Source organism: Phyllobates terribilis, unplaced genomic scaffold (assembly GCF_046119375.1).
Source record: "Phyllobates terribilis strain yellow unplaced genomic scaffold, ASM4611937v1 Scaffold_8__6_contigs__length_399053987, whole genome shotgun sequence".
Classification (NCBI taxonomy): Eukaryota; Metazoa; Chordata; class Amphibia; order Anura; family Dendrobatidae; genus Phyllobates; species Phyllobates terribilis.
In genome coordinates this window covers 166,190,607-166,212,067 of record NW_027362768.1, presented here as the reverse complement: position 1 = coordinate 166,212,067, position 21,461 = coordinate 166,190,607, and the positions used below count along the sequence as shown (strand labels likewise).

Here is a 21,461-nt window from a genome sequence, read left to right as displayed (position 1 = left end):
CATGTTCAGTATTTGGTCAGTATTTTACATCAGTATTTGTAAGCCAAAATGAGGGGTGGGTGAAAAATGCAGAAGTGGTGACGTGTTTTTATTATACTTTTTCTCTGATTATTCCACTCCTGATTTTGGCGCAGTCAGACGGCCGTATAACATGGATGACGATCGCACTGCAATCCTCGGACTGGCCGGCGGCTCTCCTGATTCGAGCGTGAGAGCGGCATAGAAATATTGGGCTGTCACGCTCGGGTCAGGAGAGCCGGTTTATAATGAGCGGTGGTTGAGCGTGTACTGCGGCTTCATATAACTGCAGACTATTAAATAAACCAATGGGCACTTTCCCTTAGCTGTTTCTGTAACTCCCATTGAATCATACATTCATACCATATGGAGGAAAGTAAGGTTTAACATATACTTCTATATAGGTAAATGACCAGGTGGTCAAAATTCCCATCAATAGCCACCAAAAAGTCTGACTATGGCTGCAACTCCTTGTCCTCAGGTAAAGCAGACTGCAGCTCTACAGTAAAATTATAGGAATAGTTACAGGAAAATGTCTATTTCATGGGAGGGTGAAGGGTGTGAGGATGACTGGTATAAGAGGGACACAAAGACACACATTTGTTTCTAAATAAGTGACATAAATGTGCAAGTGCAAATCTGCAGTGTCTGCAATGTAGAATATGTAGGTTTTGGTGTAAGAGAGAATTTCTCATGGAATAATCCTCTTCTACAGCCCCCGTTCTGCTGTTGTGCACAATACACTGGATGCTCCACACTTCTAACCTGATTTTTCTGGATCCTTTCTGCAGGAGCGGTTCCTTAGTGCCCTCCATGAATGTAGAATTTGCAAATGAGACAGTTACCCCGACCCACAGAGAGATGGTGGATAAAGTGTATGAAGAACTGAAAAAAACAACCCCACCGAACACCATGGATGGTTTACAGATTGATCCTCAGAGTATTCAGTCTAGAGGTAAGTCTACACTGGGATTATTCAGAGCTACGTAACAGTCACAGCTAAACTCCAAAACAAAAAACAAACCCCACACCAGACCCACAAATAAATACAGACCATGTTCTTTTTATTATATTCAATGTTCAAGCTGACAAATTTTGGGCGATTTAGGTGAGGTGGAGGTTCTGGCCTCACTGACTTCAGCCTCTAAAAAACCTTCCTTTATGTAATTGTCTATTGGATCTGTCTATAAAGACTGAGAGTTGCTATTCCAATGTATCCTTAGAATAAATTTTTGGCTTGAACTACAGACCCTAATATATAGATAGATGACTTCGCTTAGCATATGTTCACATGTTGATTTTTTTACATATTTTTTATCACCATGAAAGATGCAGGCTATGGTCAGAAAACTCCTGTGGAAATTACTGATTTTTGATGTTAAGACATTTTGATCATAATAGGGAAAATTGCAGTTAAAATGCTGAATGAATTGCCATTGTCTGGTATTTTAAAAAAATTAACTAGATGTCAACAAATGCAAAAAGAAAAAAAAACACCATGTGAATGAGGTGTCAGGAATTGAATTGAATTTGCACATAATAAAAGCCAAGTGTCAACAAGCCTTTAGGGTGTGTTCACACCAAGTTGTTTTTCTTTTTGCTGAATTTTCAGAGCAAATTATCTAGCTAATCAAAACTCCTGGTTTTTGAACACTTTGAAGTTTTTGGAGAGTTTCTGCTCAACTAAAAAAAGTCACACTTAGGGTATGTGCACACGATGCAGAAATGAAGCAGAAAATTTCTGCATCATTTCTGCATCTCCCTGGCAGAAAAAACGCATGCAGATTGTGCATGCGTTTTTCCTGCAGAATACATGCGGATCCACATGCAGATTCACATGCGTTTCCGCATGCAGATTGACAAGCGCTTTCCAGGCAATGTTAGCATCACCTGGAAAGTGCTTGATAACTAGGTCACACTATATAAATCCATGCAAACAGCATGGATTTATACAGTGTGAACCGAGAGAGTGTATATACTTACCTCCGATGGCCCGCGCTGTCCTGCTCACTCCGTTCTCCCGGCTGCCGGCAACTTTGAATTGAAAGACCTGCCGACGTCAGCGTCACGTGACCCGTCACATGACTCTGACGTCACCGCAGGTCCTACAACTCACTGCAAGTGCCGGGAACCAAGCGGGAGCGCTGTGCGGGCCGACAGAAGGTAAGAATACATTTATTTTTTATTTTATTCTTCTTTTTACAGCTTTTTTAATGGTACCTGGGTGTGGATGAGACTCTCCTCTCCTCCACACCCGGGTACCATCCGCACATTAGAACGCACCAATTACGCAAGTACAGATGCAGTCTTGCGGAATTGGCGCGTTCTAATGCAAGTCAATGGCGGCGAAATCGCCGCGTTTCCGCAAAATTAATTGACATGCTGCGGATTTTTGACCGCAGCGTTAACGCTGCGGAAAAATCCGCATCATGGGCACAGCACATGCGGATTTCCATTGGGGAACATTGCTTCCCTTCTACCATGCGTTTTTCATGCGTTTCCGCGGCGTTTACGCAACTGCAAAAACGCCGCGGAAACGCATGAAATACGCATCGTGTGAACACAGCCTTAGGCTATGTTTCCACAATTAACTTTTCGTTCATTTTTAATGCTGCGTGTTTTGCTGCATCAAAAATGCAGCCTTTTACAGTTGTAGCAAAGTAAATGGTATTTATAGATATCTTTCACCCACTGTGCTTCTTTTTAATGTGATATTCAGAAGTAGTGCTGTTGCAGAGTGTGACATGCAGAAGTAGTGCTGTTGCAGGGTGTGACATGCAGAAGTAGTGCTGTTGCAGGGTGTGACATGCAGAAGTAGTACTGTTGCAGGGTGTGACATGCATTCAGCAGCTATTAGAAGTAACACAAGCACAGGAGACAGGAAGTGTTATGCTCCAGAAGCATCCAGCAACTAGAGGGGTTAACACAGTAACAGGAGAAGGGAAGTGTTTTAGCAGAGCCCTAGGGGGATTGTGGGGAATTTGTTTACTGTCTGGCCAGAACCAGAGAAAGGTGGCTTATGATCTGTATCTCACAGAAGGCAAGGGAACAGAATTTGGGTCAGAAGGGAAGCTAAACAAAGGTCAGTTAGACTCCCTGAGCTAACAGTGTGGAGTATTATCTTCAGTGTGAAGATAAGGACTGGAAGGAAGCCTGTCATAGAGATCATCTCCCTCATCACACCCTTCCCCCCTCCATCTCCATGCAGGATAAAGAATGCTGTGTACTATTGAGTCCTTGTGAAGGAAAAGCCTGTGGTTGTGTATGCATTAAAACTGTGTTGTCCTGTGCTACTTGATAATAGACTGTGTACTGCTGTGCTGCAAAGGAGACTGTACTATTATTACTGGAGCCTGTTGCTCAAAGAGACATTTGCTTTGCACAGGCCGTGCCTCATTAAAACCCCTTCACGACCTTGGGATTTTCCGTTTTTGCATTTTAGTTTTTTGCTCCCATTGTTCCCAGAGCCATAGCGTTTTTATTTTTTGGACAATATGGCCATGTGAGGGCTTATTTTTTGCGGGACGAGTTGTACTTTTAAACGCCATTACTAGTTTTACCATATCGTGTACTGGAAAACGGGACAAAAATTCCAAGTGCGGTGAAATTGCAAAAAAATGCTGTACCACAGATGTTTTTTAAAATTTTTTTTACCATGTTCACTGAATGCTAAAACTGTCCTGCCATTCTTATTCTCCAAGTCATTACGAGTTCGTAGACACCAAACATGTATAGGTTCTTTTTTATTTAAGTGGTGAAAAAAAAATCCAAAGTTTTCTAAAAAAAACAGACCCAGGGTTGTCATGCCGAGTGCCGACCCATTGGTGACCCGCGATCACGTGACGGGGTCACCGATGGGCGGAGCAAGTGACACGCTTCCGGCGCGGCGATGTTAAATGCCGCTATCAGAGATCTGATTCCACCCGCGGCTGTTGCCGACACATGTCAGCTGTAATAATCTGCTTACATGTGCCAAGTTCAGTGCGGGCTCACCGCCGGAGCCCTCACTGAACCGGGTGTGATGACACAGGACATACTAATACGTCATGTGTCATTAATGGGTTAAATGTTACTGTTCTACCGTTTATGAAGACTCTTGTTAAAGGTGTCTGGTCAGCAACTGAATCTATGTGTGCCTGAGATAAGCTGCAACCTATGATTGCCCTGAGTAACTGTTCCCCCAGGATTCCAACGAATTCATGTAACCGGTCTCGCCCCTATCTGAACTTAGGCGGCGTGCATGTAACATTAACCCCTTTCCGACGTGCTATGTAATAGTACGTATCACTTTGGCACCCCCTCTTCAGCGCGGGCTCCGGCACTGAGCCCTCACTGAACTAGGCACATGTCAGCTGATTTATACAGCGATCCACCCGCAGCTGTTAACTAGTTAAATGCCGCTGTCAATCTCTGACAGAGGCATTTAACAGCGCCACGCCGGAAGCGCATCACTTACCCCGCCCATCGGTGACTCCGCCACGTGATAGCCGGTCAAGAATGCATGGGCATGACAACCTGGGGTCTGCAGTAGACCCCACTGGTTGTCATGTAAAGATTGCTATGAGCGCTACCTAGTGGTCGGCGCTCATAGCACAGGAGCATTTCGGCTACATAGAGGTGATCTGCTCATCGCCTCTATGTAGCAGAGGCGATCAGACAGTTGCTGCTTCTAGTCTCCTATAGAGACTATAGAAGCAAGCAACAAGTGTAAAAAAAAGTTTTTATAAATATTAAAAAAATGTAAAAAATATAAAAGTTTAAATCAACCCCATTTGCTTCATTCAAAATAAAATAATAAAAAATAAACCCCACATACACATATTTGGTATCGCCGAGTTCAAAATCGCTCGATCTATCAATATAAAAAAAGAATTAATCCGATCGGTAAACAGCGTAACGAGAAAAAATTCCAAATGCCAGAGTTACGTTTTTTTTGTCGCCATAAAAAGCAATAACGGGCGATCAAAACATCGGATCTACCCCAAAATGGTTAAAAACATTAGCCCGGCATGCAAAAAGTAAGACCTCTCCCGGCCCAAGATCCCGAAAAATGGAGACGCTTTGGGTCTCTGAATATGGCGCCATTTTTTTTTTTTTAACAACTTTGGATTTTTTTTTTCATGACGTAAATAAAAGAGAACCTATACATGTTTGGTGTCTATGAACTTGTAATAACCTAGAGAATAATAATGGCAGGTCAGTTTTAGCATTCAGTGAACGTGGTAAAAAAAAACTGTGGAATTGCATTTTTTTTCGCAATTTCACCTCACTTGGAACTTTTTTCCCATTTTTCAGTACACGATATGGTAAAATCAGTGATGGCATTTAAAAGTACAACTCGTGCTGCAAAAAATAAGCCATTTTGACCAAAAATATAAAAGGTATGGCTCTGGGAAGAAGGGGAGCAAAAAACGAAAACTCAAAAACGGAAAATCCTCCAATCATGAAGGGGTTAAGGCTGGGTGCCCACGTAGCGTTTTTCAAGCGTTTATGCTGCGGAATTTCCGCAGCGGAAACGCTTGTTAAACGCTAGGTAATCCGCACCCCATGGTCCCCAAGGGGATTCCGCATGTTCTATGCACATGCTGCGGATTTTTCTGCACCGTTTATGCTGCGTACAAAAATCCGCAGCATGTCATTTAATTTTGCGGAAGCGCAGCGGAACTCCCGCCATTGACTTGCATTGAAACGCATAGAAACCGCGACTGTACATTTGTACAAGCGGCTTCTATGCGTCTCTATGTGCGGATGGTACCCAGGTCTGGAGGAGAGGAGACTCTCATCCAGACCTGGGTACCATTCTACCTGTAAAAAAATAATAAAATAACAAATAAAGTTTATACTCACCTGTCCGAAGGCTTTTCTCTGAATGCCGGCATCGCTTGAGGACCTGCGGTGACGTCACAGTCATGTGACCGCAGGCCCTTCACCGCTGTGTCTCGCGATATGCCGGCAGCCGGGAACCAGACAGGAACGAGCGCTGCAGCACACACCGGGGCCTCGGGGGTGAGTATAGCTTTATTTGTTTTCATTTTTACGGTTCACACTGTATAAATCCATGCCGTTTGCATGGATTTATACAGTGTGACCTAGTTGTCAAGCACTTTCCAAGTGATGCTATCGCCTGGAAAGCGCTTGTCAATCTGCATGCAGAAACGCATGTGAATCCGCATGTGGATCCGCATGTATTCTGCAGGAAAAACGCATGCACAATCTGCATGCGTTTTTTCTGCCAGGGAGATGCAGAAATGCTGCAGAAATTTTCTGCTTCATTTCTGCATCGTGGGCACATAGCCTAATACTGCGTTAACTGACCTGCGATGCATTTTTAAAATCTGGAGAATAGCAATTTCTCTTGTGAGTACACTGTTTTCCCCTATAGACATACATTACATGCAGAAAATCAGCAGCGAAAAAGTATATGTGTGCTTTTACTGCGTTTCCACAGCGGAAACGCATCAAAGACGCTTGTAATCCGCACCTAGGTATAGCAATAATGGTTTGTCAAAGCAAAAAGCAAGAAGTATTAAAAACAAAGCAGCTTTATTTAAATCATGATACACCAAACAGAGACAAAAAACACAGCGTCAAAAACATGATAAAAACGCACATTAAAAAAACACACAAAAATGCAATGAAAAAACGCAAGTAAACTAATTTAAAAAAATAGGTGCAGAAATTCTGCAACATCAAAAATGCACTAATAGCTCATTATGACACACCAAACAGAATCCTATGGATGCGCCATTTCTGGGGCGGCTGACGGCTGGTGTTTCTAGCCTGGGAGGGGGCCAATATTCATGGCACCCTTCCTGGGCTATTAATATCAGCCCCCAGCTGTCTGCCTAGCCTTTGCTAGCTATTAAAATAAAGGGGACCCCATGTCATTTTTTTTGGGTCCCCCATTTTAATAGTTAGTAAAGGCTAGGTATTCACCTGGGGGCTGATATTAGTAGCCTGGGAAGCTCTGTGGATATTACCCCCTTCCCAGGCTTCAAACATCTGCCCTAGCCGTCTGCTTAACCTCTGCTAGAGACTAAAATTATGGAGAACCCCACGCCAATTTTTTTTTTTTTTAAATCCTTTACTTTAACACTAAATGACAAGTACAGTAACCAACACTGTCACTGTACTTATTGTATATGTGACTGACATGTTTCTATTAGTGTTGAGCGAGGATGCTCGTCACTGCTCAGTACTCGCCTGAGCATCTCACTACTTGGGATGTTCGGCGAGCACCGAGCATTTTTGGGTTACTCGGGCGGGAGCTCGGGTCTCCGCCCTGCATGTTTGGCGCTCTTTACAGAGTCAATGAACATGCAGGGATTGCTAGCCAGTCACTGTAATGCCGCAGCCATGTTGGTTTTGGGCATTACAGTGATTGGCTGGCCACACAGCGTCACCTCGAGTATTTAAAACCGGGCACCGCCATCTTGGACACAGTCGCTCTGGATCAGACAGTATAGGGAGAGTGCTGCTGAGCTAGGGAGAGATTTATACTGCGAAATAGGTAGTGTAGGGTCTCTAAAGCCTGCAAAATCAAACAAACAGTCCTTCTGAGGACTAATATCCATCCTAGATAGACAAGGACATGCACGGGGATAGTTGCAAGTCTGCATCTTCTGATGCGGCAAGGATCACTTCTGATGGGCACACTTTTAGGCAGTGACCTGGGTGTCAGAGATGCTTCCAGGGGTCTTCCCCATGCTGTTCCCATGTCTTTTCAGCACTGTATGCATGTGTCACACAGCACATGGCCGGATAAGGTTGTAAAATGTTAAAATGACATTTCCCGGTGAATGCATTTGTCACGGTTGAAAGCAATACAAAAGTGCTACTTGTGAACATAGCCCAAGGTGTGGAGGAGTATTTTTGTTTTTGGATATTTATTTTACCTTATACACAAGTCTTTACCCTGGAAAGGATGCTCCTTAACATATTTCACAGGAAAACAGTTTCAGTTTCGTTTTTGAACTTTTATTTGTGAGCCCGTAAAAGTGGCTTAATACCTCTGACCACGTTGTTGACAACAGTGACCTGGGGGTCAGAAATGCTTCCTGGGGCGATCCCCCATGCTGTCCCCATGTCATTTGAGCACTGTCACTATCGTTTTGGGCACTTTTTAGGCTTTCTACAGACTGCTGGGGGTGCCGCCGCAAAAATGCTCGGGTCTCCCATAGACTAACATTGAGCTCATTGTTCGGGTCGAGCACCCGAGTATCACGGTGAGCTCGGCCCGAGCTTCGAGCACTCGAGCATTTTAGTGCTCGCTCAACACTACTGGCAACGTCCCTCGTGTTGATGTTACAGGGAACGGTTGCCCGCCTTCTGTCTGCGCCCACCACACTGCTTCTTCCTGCCTGTTGGGGTACTCTGCCTCCCTCCCCCTGTGTGCTGCTGGCCTCGCTTAGCATGTCCTCCTGCCACGTTGGGTCAGTTACTAGATCATCCACCACCTCCTCCTCTTGCACTTCCGCACCACGGTCCTCCTCCTCACTTCGTGGCAATTGTGTCTCGTCATCGTCCACCTCTTGTGACAAATTGCCAGTGTCGCCTTCCTGTGGCTATGGCTGTTCAATTATTTGGCCATCTCTACATGGGATCTCCTCTTTCACCACTTCAAGCGGAGCAGGCGAGGGGCCCAAATATGGAAATTGACAAGTGAACAGCTCTTCAGAGTGTCCAACTGTGGGATCAGTTGCTGTCTGACGACACTCGGCATGGTGGGAGGAAGGAGCATCAGGGTGAGGAGGAGTATGCGGTCGAGACTCATGGCTACTAAGACTTGACCGTGTGGAAGACAGACCGGAGGTGGTGGTGCCCAGGTGACCTGGAAGTATTATCTTCTATCCAATTAATAACCTGTTCACACTGATCATTTGGCATTAGTGGTGTTGTTGTGTGCTTCCCTAGTAATTCGATCAAGAACTGGAAGTGAGAAGATGTGGCTGTTGGTTGTGGCACATTTTCTCCTTGGCCACGGCCCCGTCCTCTGCAAGCACCATCACCAGAACGTCCAGTTCCACGTCCCTTGCCATGCGCCTTGCCCTTTGTAAATGAAGTAAAATAGCTTACACTTGCACTATCAATGACAAAAGGGTAATAAAAAGGAGATTAGAACCGTGGAAGAGGAAAACCACAGTTCTATTTCTCTGGCCTACCCCAGAATCTTTTAAACAGATATATTTGTGTCTGAACAGTCAGCTAGACACTCAAACTGTTTTTTTCTTATGGAAAAAAAGCAAAAAGGTGGATAACACCCAGATTTGAACCGTGGAAGAGGAAAACCACAGTTCTAATTTTCTGGCGTATACCAGACTTTTTTAAATAGATATATTTGTGTCTGAGCAGTCAGGGAGACACTCAAACTGTTTTATTTTATGGAAAAAAGGCAAAAAAGTGGATAATACAGAGATTTGAACCATGGAACTGCAAAACCATAGTTCTAGTTATCTGGCCGAAACCAGACTCTTTTAAACAGATATATTTGTGTCTGAACACTCACAGACACACTCAATTTTTTTTTTAGGGGGGGGGGATACCAAAAGTTTAATAAGACTGGTATTTGTATAGTCTGACTGAGGGAAAAAAAAGAAGAGAATTTATATGAAAAAAAAGGATTTTTCCTGACCCCTGAGACCTGGGGCTAAGTCTAGCAATTTGAGCAGCAGCAGCACACTGGACTGTAATGCAGTGTTTGTTGGTATAACCACTGCGTCTCCTATACAGCCTGCCTGCCTGATATCTGGGATGGATATTAGTTCTCAGAAGGACTGTTTGTTTGATTTTGCAGGCTTTAGAGACCCTACACTACCTATTTCGCAGTATAAATCTCTCCCTAGCTCAGCAGCTCTCTCCCTACACTGTCTGATCCGGAGCGACTGTGTCCAAGATGGCGGCGCCCGGTTTTAAATACTTGAGGTGACGCTGTGCGGCCAGCCAATAACTGTAATGCCCACAACCAACATGGCTGCGGCATTACAGTGGCTGGCTAGCAATCCCTGCATGTTCATTGGCTCTGTAAAGAGCGCAAAACATGCAGGGCGGAGACCCGAGCTCCCGCCCAAGTAACCTGAAAATGCTTGGTGCTCGCCGAGCATCCCGAGTAGTGAGATGCTCGGGCGAGTACCGAGCAGTGTCGAGCATGCTCGCTCAACACTAATCATCACTCCTGGGCGCTGCCAGAAAGTCCTGCAGTGGCGCCCAGAACTGTGAAAACACGGAGAGGTGAGGATGAAGCATGGACACACAGGGCACCCACGAGGCTAGCTGCCTCTACCAGGAGTCCTTCGGGTCTCTATTTTCAAAAGCTTCCAGATATACAGTAAACAAATAATATGATACCGCATTGTTTAAAAGAATCTATGTAGATATTTTCATGTAAAATGCAGCCTCTGGATATATGCAAACAGCGTCTTTTAGACAACAGTACCTGCTGAGTTTTGCAATTGGAAGATGTTTCTGGAAAATGCAGGTGGTGTTTTTACTCGAGCTTCTTTTTGGTGTCTTTTGCTGCACATTTAAGGCTGTAACTGCTTTGTGGCTTTCGAAGCTTGAAGTAGTTGAAAGAAGCTCAAAAAGACTTAGTGTGCACATTATTTTGGCATTGCAGTGCATATGTTAATTTCTTTTTTAGCAGTTTTATGCACTTTTTTCAGACTATTCAGACGAGTTTCAGAGAACAAAGGTCCCTTCATCAGGCAGGTATAGAATAAGTATTAAGAATCTTTCAAAGAAAATCCAATGCATTAACGATATTTCCTTAAGTGTTAATGAAAAATATAAATGGTTTATTTTTGTGCCAAGTTATTAACCGCTTTGCACATATGCACACCTTTACGTAGGTGTATGTCACAGTCAGGGTGCATGTGTACAGTTTGGAAAAAAAGTATTTAGTCAGCCACCAATTGTGCAAGTTCGCCCACTTAAAAAGATGAGAGAGGCCTGTAATTTACATCATAGGTAGACCTGAGCTTTGAGAGACAAAATGAGAAAACAAATCCTGAAAATCACATTGTCTGAATTGGAAAGTAATTTTTTTTTAAATTTTTGTAATTGATCATATACTTATTTTCCACCAAAAGTTCATCTCAATACTTTGTTATATATCCTTTGTTGGTAATGACAGAGGTCAAACATTTTCTGTTAGTCTTCACAAGGTTGGCACACAATGTTGCTGGTATATTGGCCCATTCCTCCATGCAGATCTCCTCTAGAGCACTGATGTTTTGGGGCTGTCGCTGGGCAACACAGACTTTCAACTCCCTCCAAAGGTTTTTTATAGGGTTTAGATCTGGAGACTGGCTAGGCCACTCCAGGACCTTGAAATGCTTCTTACGAAGCCACTCCTTCATTGCCCTGGCGGTGTGCTTGGGATCATTGTCATGCTGAAAGACCCAGGCACGTTTCATCTTCAATGCCCTTGCTGATGGAAGGAGGTTTGCACTCAAAATCTCACGATACATGGCCCCATTCATTTTTTCATGTACACGGATCAGTCGTCTTGGTCCCTTAGCAGAGAAACAGCCCCAAAGCATGATGTTGCTACCCCATGCTTCACAGTAGGTATAGTGTTCTGTGGATGCAACTCAGCATTCTTTCTTCATTCTTTCCTCCAAACATGCCGAGTTGTGTTTCTACCAACAGTTCAACAGTTTCATCTGACCATATGACATTCTCCCAATAGTCTTTTGGATCATCCAAATGCTCTCTAGCAAACTTCAGATGGGCCCGAACATGTAATGGCTTATGCAGGGGGACACGTCTGGCACTGCTGGATCTGAGTCCCTGGCGGCGTAGTGTGTTACTGATGGTAGCCTGTGTAATGTTGGTCCCAGCTCTCTGCAAGTCATTCACTAGGTCCCCCCATTTGTTTCTGGGATTTTTGCTCACCGTTCTTGAGATCATTTTGACCCCACAGGGTGAGATCTTGTGTGGAGCCCCAGAGGGAGATTATCAGTGGTCTTGTATGTCTTCCATTTCTAATTATTGCTCCCACAGTTAATTTCTTCACACCAAGCTGCTTGCCTGGTGCAGGGCTACTATTTTGTTTCTTGTGTCCTTCGACAGCTCTTTGGTCTTCACCATAGTGGAGTTTGGAGTGTGACTGTTTGAGGTTGCGGACAGGTGCCTTTTATACTGCTAACAAGTTCAAACCGGTGCCAGTACCACAGGTAATGAGTGGAGGACAGAGGCGCCTCTTAAAGAAGAAGTTACAGGTCTGTGAGAGCCAGAAATCTTGCTAGTTTTTAATTGACCAAATACTTATTTTCCACCAAAATTTGAAAAAAAATTCTTTCCAAATCAGACAATGTGATTTTCAGGATTTGTTTTCTCATTTTGTCTCTCATAGTTGAGGTCGACCTATGATGTCAAATACAGGCCTCTCTCATCTTTTTAAGTGGGAGAACTTGCACAATTGGTGGCTGACTAAATACTTTTTCCCCACTGTATGGAGCAGACTCAGGAGTGGAGTTTGCACCATATTGGGCAGATGCCGGCTGTGTTACATTGCCAGCATACACCTGTAACAGCAGCAGCAGCAGCAGCTATCTCTGTTTGCTGATGTTTAACTAATTAAATGTTGACGACAACAGCAGCATTCACATAGCAAAAGACTCCTCAGGACCATGCTGACTGTGTTTTTTCTGAGCGTCTTTTCCAATGTCTTTTTGGATGTCTTTTTTTTAAATTTTATATATTAAATAGTGGCAGCTTCCAAACGAAAACCACCTTAAGAATGGTCAGGACACTTCTTCCAGCCGCTTTTCAAAGCCGGAAGCAGTGAAAAGAAGTAAAAAATATAAAAAATAAGAAAAATATGCAAATTAATCCTCAGAGAGGAAGAGTAATTAAACTCGAGTGCCACCTATTGGAAGTAGCAAAAGTCAATACCAACCCTTTAACGAGCCTTGCCATATAACTTAGGATAAAAGAAAAACCAGAATCTCAATTTGCAGACACAATGTTTTGGCGTATTCCACCTTGTCAGTGCAAAGTATGACATCTGATTTGGCTGGGAGAGAGGCTTAACACTGGGATCTTGTCACGGGTGTGTCAGAACTGACAGACAGTTGTCCTGCAGCTGGTTGCAAGAGATCTCTTCGTTTGGCATGACAGACACCTTCTTGAAGCTGTCTCTCTAGGACCTAGCGGCTACCTTACTCTGGCTAATTAACACCCTGGCCTGGATATACAAATACCTGCTGTGTGTCAGAGGGAGGTACTGGCAATATTCACATGTTCCCTTGTGAAGCCTTGAGCAAGAGCAGTACTTCTTTCTCTCTGGTGCTAGAGGACGTGTGCACATTTGTCTGGCGTCGTCTAAAGCTAGGCGATTTTCCCTTGTTTGTTCCCCCCTGTTGTCTGTAGTGGTCAGTGGGTATCGACTAGCGCTCATCCCCTCCCTTCCCTAGCCAGGGCCAAACGCCAAGGAAAGGCAGGGCGAGGTACGCGTGCGGCGATTGGTGAAGAACTAATATAGGGACGTTACTGGAGACAGGGTGATATTAGGTCTACCTAGGAGGTCTCCGCTCTCCCATTTCCCTGGAGTCTGGGCTCCCTTTCCCTCTTCCCTTTGTGTTGCACTAAGTCTTTCCCACTCCTTGCGTGACAGATCTAAGGGGTAATGTTTCTTCTTGTGGAGCGTGACAAGCCAGGCCTAGCATATCAGAGTGAGGAAACTTGTACCCTCCTTTGGGAATAAAATATGCAAATAACCTCTTTGGAGAGGAAGAAGACTTAAACTGTAGTGCCATCTATTAGAAGAAGCAAATTGCACTGATGAGGGGCAATATCCGAAACACTGTCTGCAAATTGAGATTCTGGCTTGGCTTTTATCCTAAATCATCAGAAAGACAAAAAAGTTAGCTACAATGTGAAAATAACCTAAGGCAATACAAAGTCTTCTCATAGCTCCAGCAATGAAATAAATTGTGAACATGTCAGTAATTGGTGAGTAAATCTAGGAATCATATGTGCTAATTCTTTCTATAATCCAGGATGAGATTCATGGAGATTTTATCGTGAGATCCACAAATAAGAAAAGGAGCAGAACAGTTTGTAAATGTCAATTTTTCTATTTATGCAGAAGCAACAGTACCCACTATGGAACCGAACACAGAACAAACAACCACAAGACCAGCAACAACTACCGCACAGCCTCTAACTACCACACAGCCTCCCACCAGCACTGAGCCTCCAACTACCACGCAGCATCCTACCAACACTGAGTCTCCAACTACCATACAACCTACCACCAGCACTGAACCTCCGACTACCAGACAGCCTCCCACCAGCACAGTGTCTCCGACTACCATGCAGCCTCTCACCAGCACTGTCCTTCTGACTACCACAATGTCTACCACCAACACTGAGCCTTCAACTACCCCACAGCCTCCCACCAGCATTGAACCTCCAACTACCACACAGGCTCCCACCAGCACTGAGCCTCCAACTACCACACAGGCTCCCACCAGTACTGAACCTCCAACTACCACAATCCCTGGACCTGCAACATCAACCCCAGGACCCGCAACATCAACCCCAGGACCCGCAACATCAACCCCAGGACCCACAACAACAACCCCAGGAACCACAACAACAACCACAGTGCTTCCAACAACAACTCCAGAACCTACAACAACCACCGGACCTGCAACAACAACCCCAGGTACTACAACAGCCCCAAAACCTATAACAACCACAGGTGCTACAACAGCCCCAAAACCTACAACAACCACAGGACCTACAACATCAACCCCAGGCCCTACAACCACCACCTCAGGACCCGCAACAACAACCCCAGGACCCGCAACATCAACCCCAGGACCCGCAACATCAACCCCAGTACCCACAACAACAACCCCAGGAACCACAACAACAACCACAGTGCTTCCAACAACAACTCCAGAACCTATAACAACCACAGGACCTGCAACAACAACCCCAGGTACTACAACAGCCCCAAAACCTATAACAACCACAGGTGCTACAACAGCCGCAAAACCTACCACAACCACAGGACCTACAACATCAACCCCAGGCCCTACAACCACCACCTCAGGACCCGCAACAACAACTACTGGACCAGTAACAACAACCACAGGACCTGCAACAACAACGGGACCCGCAACAACAACCACAGGTCCAGCAACAACAACCAGAGGACCTATAACAACTACCATAGGACCTATAACAACTACCCCAGGACTCGCAACATCAACCCCAAGACCCGCAACATCAACCCCAGGACCCACAACAACCCCAGGACCCGCAACATCAACCCCAGGACCCACAACAACAACCCCAGGAACCACAACAACAACCACAGTGCTTCCAATAACAACTCCAGGACCTGCAACAACAACCCCAGGTCCTACAACAGCCCCAAAACCTATAACAACCACGGGTCCTACAACAGCCCCAAAACCTACAACAACCACAGGACCTACAACATCAACCCCAGGCCCTACAACCACCACCTCAGGACCCGCAACAACAACCCCAGGACCCGCAACATCAACCCCAGGACCCGTAACATCAACCCCAGGACCCACAACAACAACCCCAGGAACCACAACAACAACCACAGTGCTTCCAACAACAACTCCAGAACCTACAACAACCACAGGACCTGCAACAACAACCCCAGGTACTACAACAGCCCCAAAACCTATAACAACCACAGGTGCTACAACAGCCGCAAAACCTACCACAACCACAGGACCTACAACATCAACCCCAGGCCCTACAACCACCACCTCAGGACCCGCAATAACAACTACTGGACCAGTAACAACAACCACAGGACCTGCAACAACAACGGGACCCGCAACAACAACCACAGGTCCAGCAACAACAACCAGAGGACCTATAACAACTACCATAGGACCTATAACAACTACCCCAGGACTCGCAACATCAACCCCAAGACCCGCAACATCAACCCCAGGACCCACAACAACCCCAGGACCCGCAACATCAACCCCAGGACCCACAACAACAACCCCAGGAACCACAACAACAACCACAGTGCTTCCAACAACAACTCCAGAACCTACAACAACCACAGGACCTGCAACAACAACCCCAGGTCCTACAACAGCCCCAAAACCTATAACAACCACGGGTCCTACAACAGCCCCAAAACCTACAACAACCACAGGACCTACAACATCAACCCCAGGACCTACAACCACCACCTCAGGACCCGCAACAACAACCCCAGGACCCGCAACATCAACTCCAGGACCCACAACATCAACCCCAGAACACACAACAACAACCCCAGGAACCACAACAACAACCACAGTGCTTCCAACAACAACTCCAGAACCTACAACAACCACAGGACCTGCAACAACAACCCCAGGTGCTACAACAGCCCCAAAACCTATAACAACCACAGGTGCTACAACAGCTCCAAAACCTACCACAACCACAGGACCTACAACATCAACCCCAGGCCCTACAACCACCACCTCAGGACCCGCAACAACAACCACTGGACCAGTAACAACAACCACAGGACCTGCAACAACAACGGGACCCACAACAACAACCACAGGTCCAGCAACAACAACCACAGGACCTATAACAACTACCATAGGACCTATAACAACTACCCCAGGACTCACAACATCAACCCCAGGACTCGCAACATCAACCCCAGGACCCGCAACATCAACCTCAGGACTCGCAACATCAACCCCAAAGCCCCGAACATCTACCCCACGACCCACAACAACCCCAGGACCAGCAACAACAACCCCAGGATCAGCAACAACAACCACAGGACCTGAAACAACAACCTCAGGACCTGCAACAACAACAATCCCAGGACCTACAACAACCCCAGGACCTGCAACAACAGCCACAGAGCTTCCAACAACCCCAGTAACTACAATAACCCCAATACTTGTAACAACAACAATCCCAGGACCCACAACAACAACCCCAGGAACCACAACAACAACCACAGTGCTTCCAACAACAACTCCAGAACCTACAACAACTACAGGACCAGCAACAACAACCCCAGGTCCTACAACAGCCCCAAAACCTATAACAACCACAGGTCCTACAACAGCCCCAAAACCTACAACAACCACAGGACCTACAACATCAACCCCAGGCCCTACAACCACCACCCCAGGACCCACAACATCAACCCCAGGACCCGCAACATCAACCTCAGGACCCACAACAACAACTCCAGGAACCACAACAACAACCACTGTGCTTCCAACAACAACTCCAGAACCTGCAACAACCACAGGACCTGCAACAACAACCCCAGGTGCTACAACAGCCCCAAAACCTATAACAACCACAGGTCCTACAACAGCCCCAAAACCTACAACAACCACAGGACCTACAACATCAACCCGAGGCCCTACAACCACCACCTCAGGACCCGCAACAACAACCCCAGGACCCGCAACATCAACCCCAGGAACCGCTACATCAACCCCAGGACCCACAACAACAACCCCAGGAACCACAACAACAACCACAGTGCTTCCAACAACAACTCCAGAACCTACAACAACCACAGGACCTGCAACAACAACCCCAGGTGCTACAACAGCCCCAAAACCTATAACAACCACCGGTCCTACAACAGCCCCAAAACCTACAACAACCACAGGACCTACAACATCAACCCCAGGCCCTACAACCACCACCTCAGGACCCGCAACAACAACCCCAGGACCTACAACATCAACCCCAGGCCCTACAACCACCACCTCAGAACCCGCAACAACAACCACTGGACCAGTAACAACAACCACAGGACCCGCAACAACAACCACAGGACAAGTAACAACAACCCCAGGACCTGCAACACCAACGCCGGGAACTGCAACGACGCAAAGTTTAGCTCCAACTCAATCAAATCAGCCACAAGGTAAAGAGGCCAGTAACACAGATACATAGCACTGCTATTTTGTAATTGATTTTAGGTATTTTGGCTTAACAAAAAAACATATTGTATAATGATAATATACATTTCTTATTTATGTACATAATTTTGCTCCATTTTGTTTTTCCACAGGAATTACTGCTGCTGCAGCCTCTATCCCTGCTTTTGGAATTGCCCTAATTGTTCTGGTCATTGTCGTTATCGTTATTGTACCTGTATGCTTCATTGTGGTATGTAGACATATTACTGGGGCTCCTATAAATATTATGATGATTACCCCCTGCTTAGTTAGGAGAGCATTTGATACCTTACTCATTATGAGAAACACCTGTCCATATTTCCTAAAAGGGGGTTCCTCTCAGAATCCTCTCCATTTTAGGAAAGCTCAGACCTGCTGAATTAAAAAAAATAATAATTATGGCAAAATTGTTCTGTAAAATGTATTTCATGTCTAGGGAAAGTATATGTAATATTTCACATAAAAAACTGTTACAATGAATCCAGTCTAAACAATTCTCTAAGCTACTGTAAGTACAGCAGCAGTATAAATCTTTCTCCTGTCCTAGGCCAAACTGATAGCTGTTATCTAGACTGATACATTGTCGGAGCCCATCAGCTGTGTGAGCAGGACTAGATCAGGAAAGAAGCTTCTGAATGTTGGCAATGAGCAATGGTCCTAAAAAGACATAGAAGTTATCATTAGTACTGCCCTCTTCATTTAATACTGGGGTTCCCTGATTAATGTGAAATGCAAAGTGCACAGGGTCCAAAATGGTTGTAAAGATCGTTCCTGGCTGTTTTGCAGATTTTCTTTTCCATACCAGTGTAATACATATCATTTTTTGATTTTTAGGCTGCCAGATTCACTACTGTGTCCTTTACCTTGCCTAATGTTGGGATCCCAACCTAAAGTTTTGACACTTCCAACGGTAAGAGAATTTCTGTTGGCTTCTTTGCACATGCCCTACGTGACTGTGTCAGGATCAAGGATTGTTGGGCACTTTGTACTAGCCTCATCCACATTGACAAACATTATGTGGCTATATCCCAAAAATACAGGACAGCTGGGAGTTATGCTTATGCACCATTCTACAGACAATGGCGGGTGTATCAGTCTTGCATCCATCTTATTCAGTGATGTAATTTTTTTTCCTGCACAGATGTGGATGCCCAATTCACTGATCATCCAATAAACCAGAAAAGAGGGACAAAGTGCAATGAGAGACGTCCAATATTTCTGAAAGATCATTGCAACTGTAGTAAAAGAACGACTTCTAATCCAGAGATCCTGCTACATCTAAAACCTGCAAATTAGTAATACAGCAGCAAAGAGACGCAATCTCCATACAGTCTGTGACTATCGGCCATTCTAGGAGATGTTGCACAGCTGGAGAAACACTGAATGAAGACCACTATTGTATGTCCTCTACTCTATAATCACCTAGTAAGCCCCTGTATCACGATTCTGCCATCTCCCTCCAGCCATTTCCAGTATTGGTGACCACATTTTGCACATATGTAATCTGCACATAGCTGTGGTCACTGGTAGTTGTCTGGGAGGACAGGGGGTATCAGAAATGTAATGAAGGTCTGTGGATTTGCACTAATGTCTACAGTGATTTTGGCCTTACCAATGGATGGTCAGATATCACACACATAGGATACATCATACGACAAACAGGACAATGGTTCATTTCTACATACAACATCATGCCCGTCTGCTGAACATTATGAATAACCCCAAGCACCCCTATGAGCACTTCATTTATTTATCTTATATGTCTATTTATTGAATGGTTTATTTTTTTAAAGGATTTATTGTTAGCAACGTGATATTTGTATATATAAATATATGTAATAATAAAAAAAATCTGACAATCAAAACTAGAAGCACAATAAATTCTTATAATCTGGCATTAAATGTTGGATTACCATCTGAAGGACTGGATGCATATACACATTCACACATGCAGAAATCATAACATTTAACTAACCTATGATTTATTAGAAATTGGATTTGTTCCACCTTGTCAGAGCATCAGATGAGCTCACATTAATTTCCCTATTAATGGTGGCTTTGATGCTCAAAGAGGACTTTTTACCAAAATTTCATGTTGACCTGGACATACAATGCAATGCAACTTTTTTTTTATTTTGCTTCTCCATTGAAGAGAGGCGAAATAAAAAATGTGATTTTGTTCTAAAAAAAAAGCATCAAAGCCTTTTTGAAACCATTGACTTTTCCCGCTTTGACCAGCTTGTGAAGTTTGTTGTTTTACAGACTAAGGCCATGTTCACACGTTCAGTATTTGTTCAGTATTAGTGTTGAGCGAGCATGCTCGACACTGCTCGGTACCCGCCCGAGCATCACGCTACTCGGGATGTTCGGTGAGCACCGAGCGTTTCCGGGTTACTCGGGCAGGAGCTCGGGTCTCCGCCCTGCATGTTTGCCGCTCTTTACAGAGCCAATGAACATGCAGGGATTGCCAGCCAGTCACTGTAATGCCGCAGCCATGTTGTTTGTGGGCATTACAGTGATTGGCTGGCCGCACAGCGTCACCTCGAGTATTTAAAACCGGGCGCCGCCATCTTGGACACAGTCGCTCCGGATTAGACAGTGTAGGGACATCGCTGCTGAGCTAGGGAGAGATTTATACTGCAAAATAGTTAGTGTAGGGTCTGTAAAGGCTGCCAGAAAAAACAAACAGTCCTTCTCAGGACTAATATCCATCCCAGATATCAGGCAGGCAGGCAGGCTGTATAGGAGATGCAGTGGTTATACCAGAAAACGCTACATTACAGTCCTTTGTGCTCCTGTTTCTGAAATTGCTGGACTTAGCTCCAGGTCTCGGGGGCCAGAAAAATCCTTTTTTTTCATCTAAATCCTCTTTTTTTTCCCCTCCTTCACACTGTACAAATACCCGTCTTATTAACCTATTTGTGTCCCCCCCCCCCCCAAAAAAGGGTGTCTCTGATTTTTCAGACACAAATATATCTGTTGAAAATAGTCTGGTATAGGCCACAGAAACAGAAGTGTGGTTTTGCAGTTCCACGGGTCAAATCTCTGTAGTATCCAGTTTTGGGCCTTTGGTATCTAAAAAAACCCAGTTTGAGTGTGTCGCTCACTGTTCAGCTGCAAATCTATATATTTAAAAATGTCTGGTATACACCAGTAAATTAAAACTGTGGTTTTGCTGTTCCACGGTAAAAAATCTCTATTATCCTGCTTTTCGCATTTTTTTCAGTAAAAAAACAACAGTAGTGTCTCCTGATTGTTGTGACACAAAAATATATCTGTTGAAAATAGTCTGGTGTAGGCCCGACAAATCCCAGTGTGGTTTTGCAGTTCTACAGGTCAAATCTCTGTAGTATCCAGTTTTGGGCCTTTGGTATCTAAAAAAACCCAGTTTGAGTGTGTCACTCACTGTTCAGCCGCAAATCTATATATTTAAAAAAGTCTGGTATATACACCAGTAAATTAAAACTGTGCTTTTGCTGTTCCATGGTAAAAAATCTC

The 21,461-nt window shown here is 44.8% G+C and overlaps 1 protein-coding gene across 1 annotated transcript in view; it reads left to right on the top strand.

Annotated features, from left to right (window-relative positions):
- Window positions 1–19,843, top strand: part of LOC141157714 (uncharacterized) — a 106,056-nt gene extending 86,213 nt beyond the window's left edge. Inside the window, exons 17-21 of the mRNA XM_073645260.1 lie at window positions 810–973; window positions 14,108–17,929; window positions 18,077–18,174; window positions 18,798–18,873; window positions 19,105–19,843. Coding sequence (XP_073501361.1) covers window positions 810–973; window positions 14,108–17,929; window positions 18,077–18,174; window positions 18,798–18,854 — 4,141 coding nt within the window. The 3' untranslated portion in view covers window positions 18,855–18,873; window positions 19,105–19,843. The remainder of the gene's footprint in view (window positions 1–809; window positions 974–14,107; window positions 17,930–18,076; window positions 18,175–18,797; window positions 18,874–19,104) is intronic.
- Window positions 19,844–21,461: the final 1,618 nt, after the last annotated feature.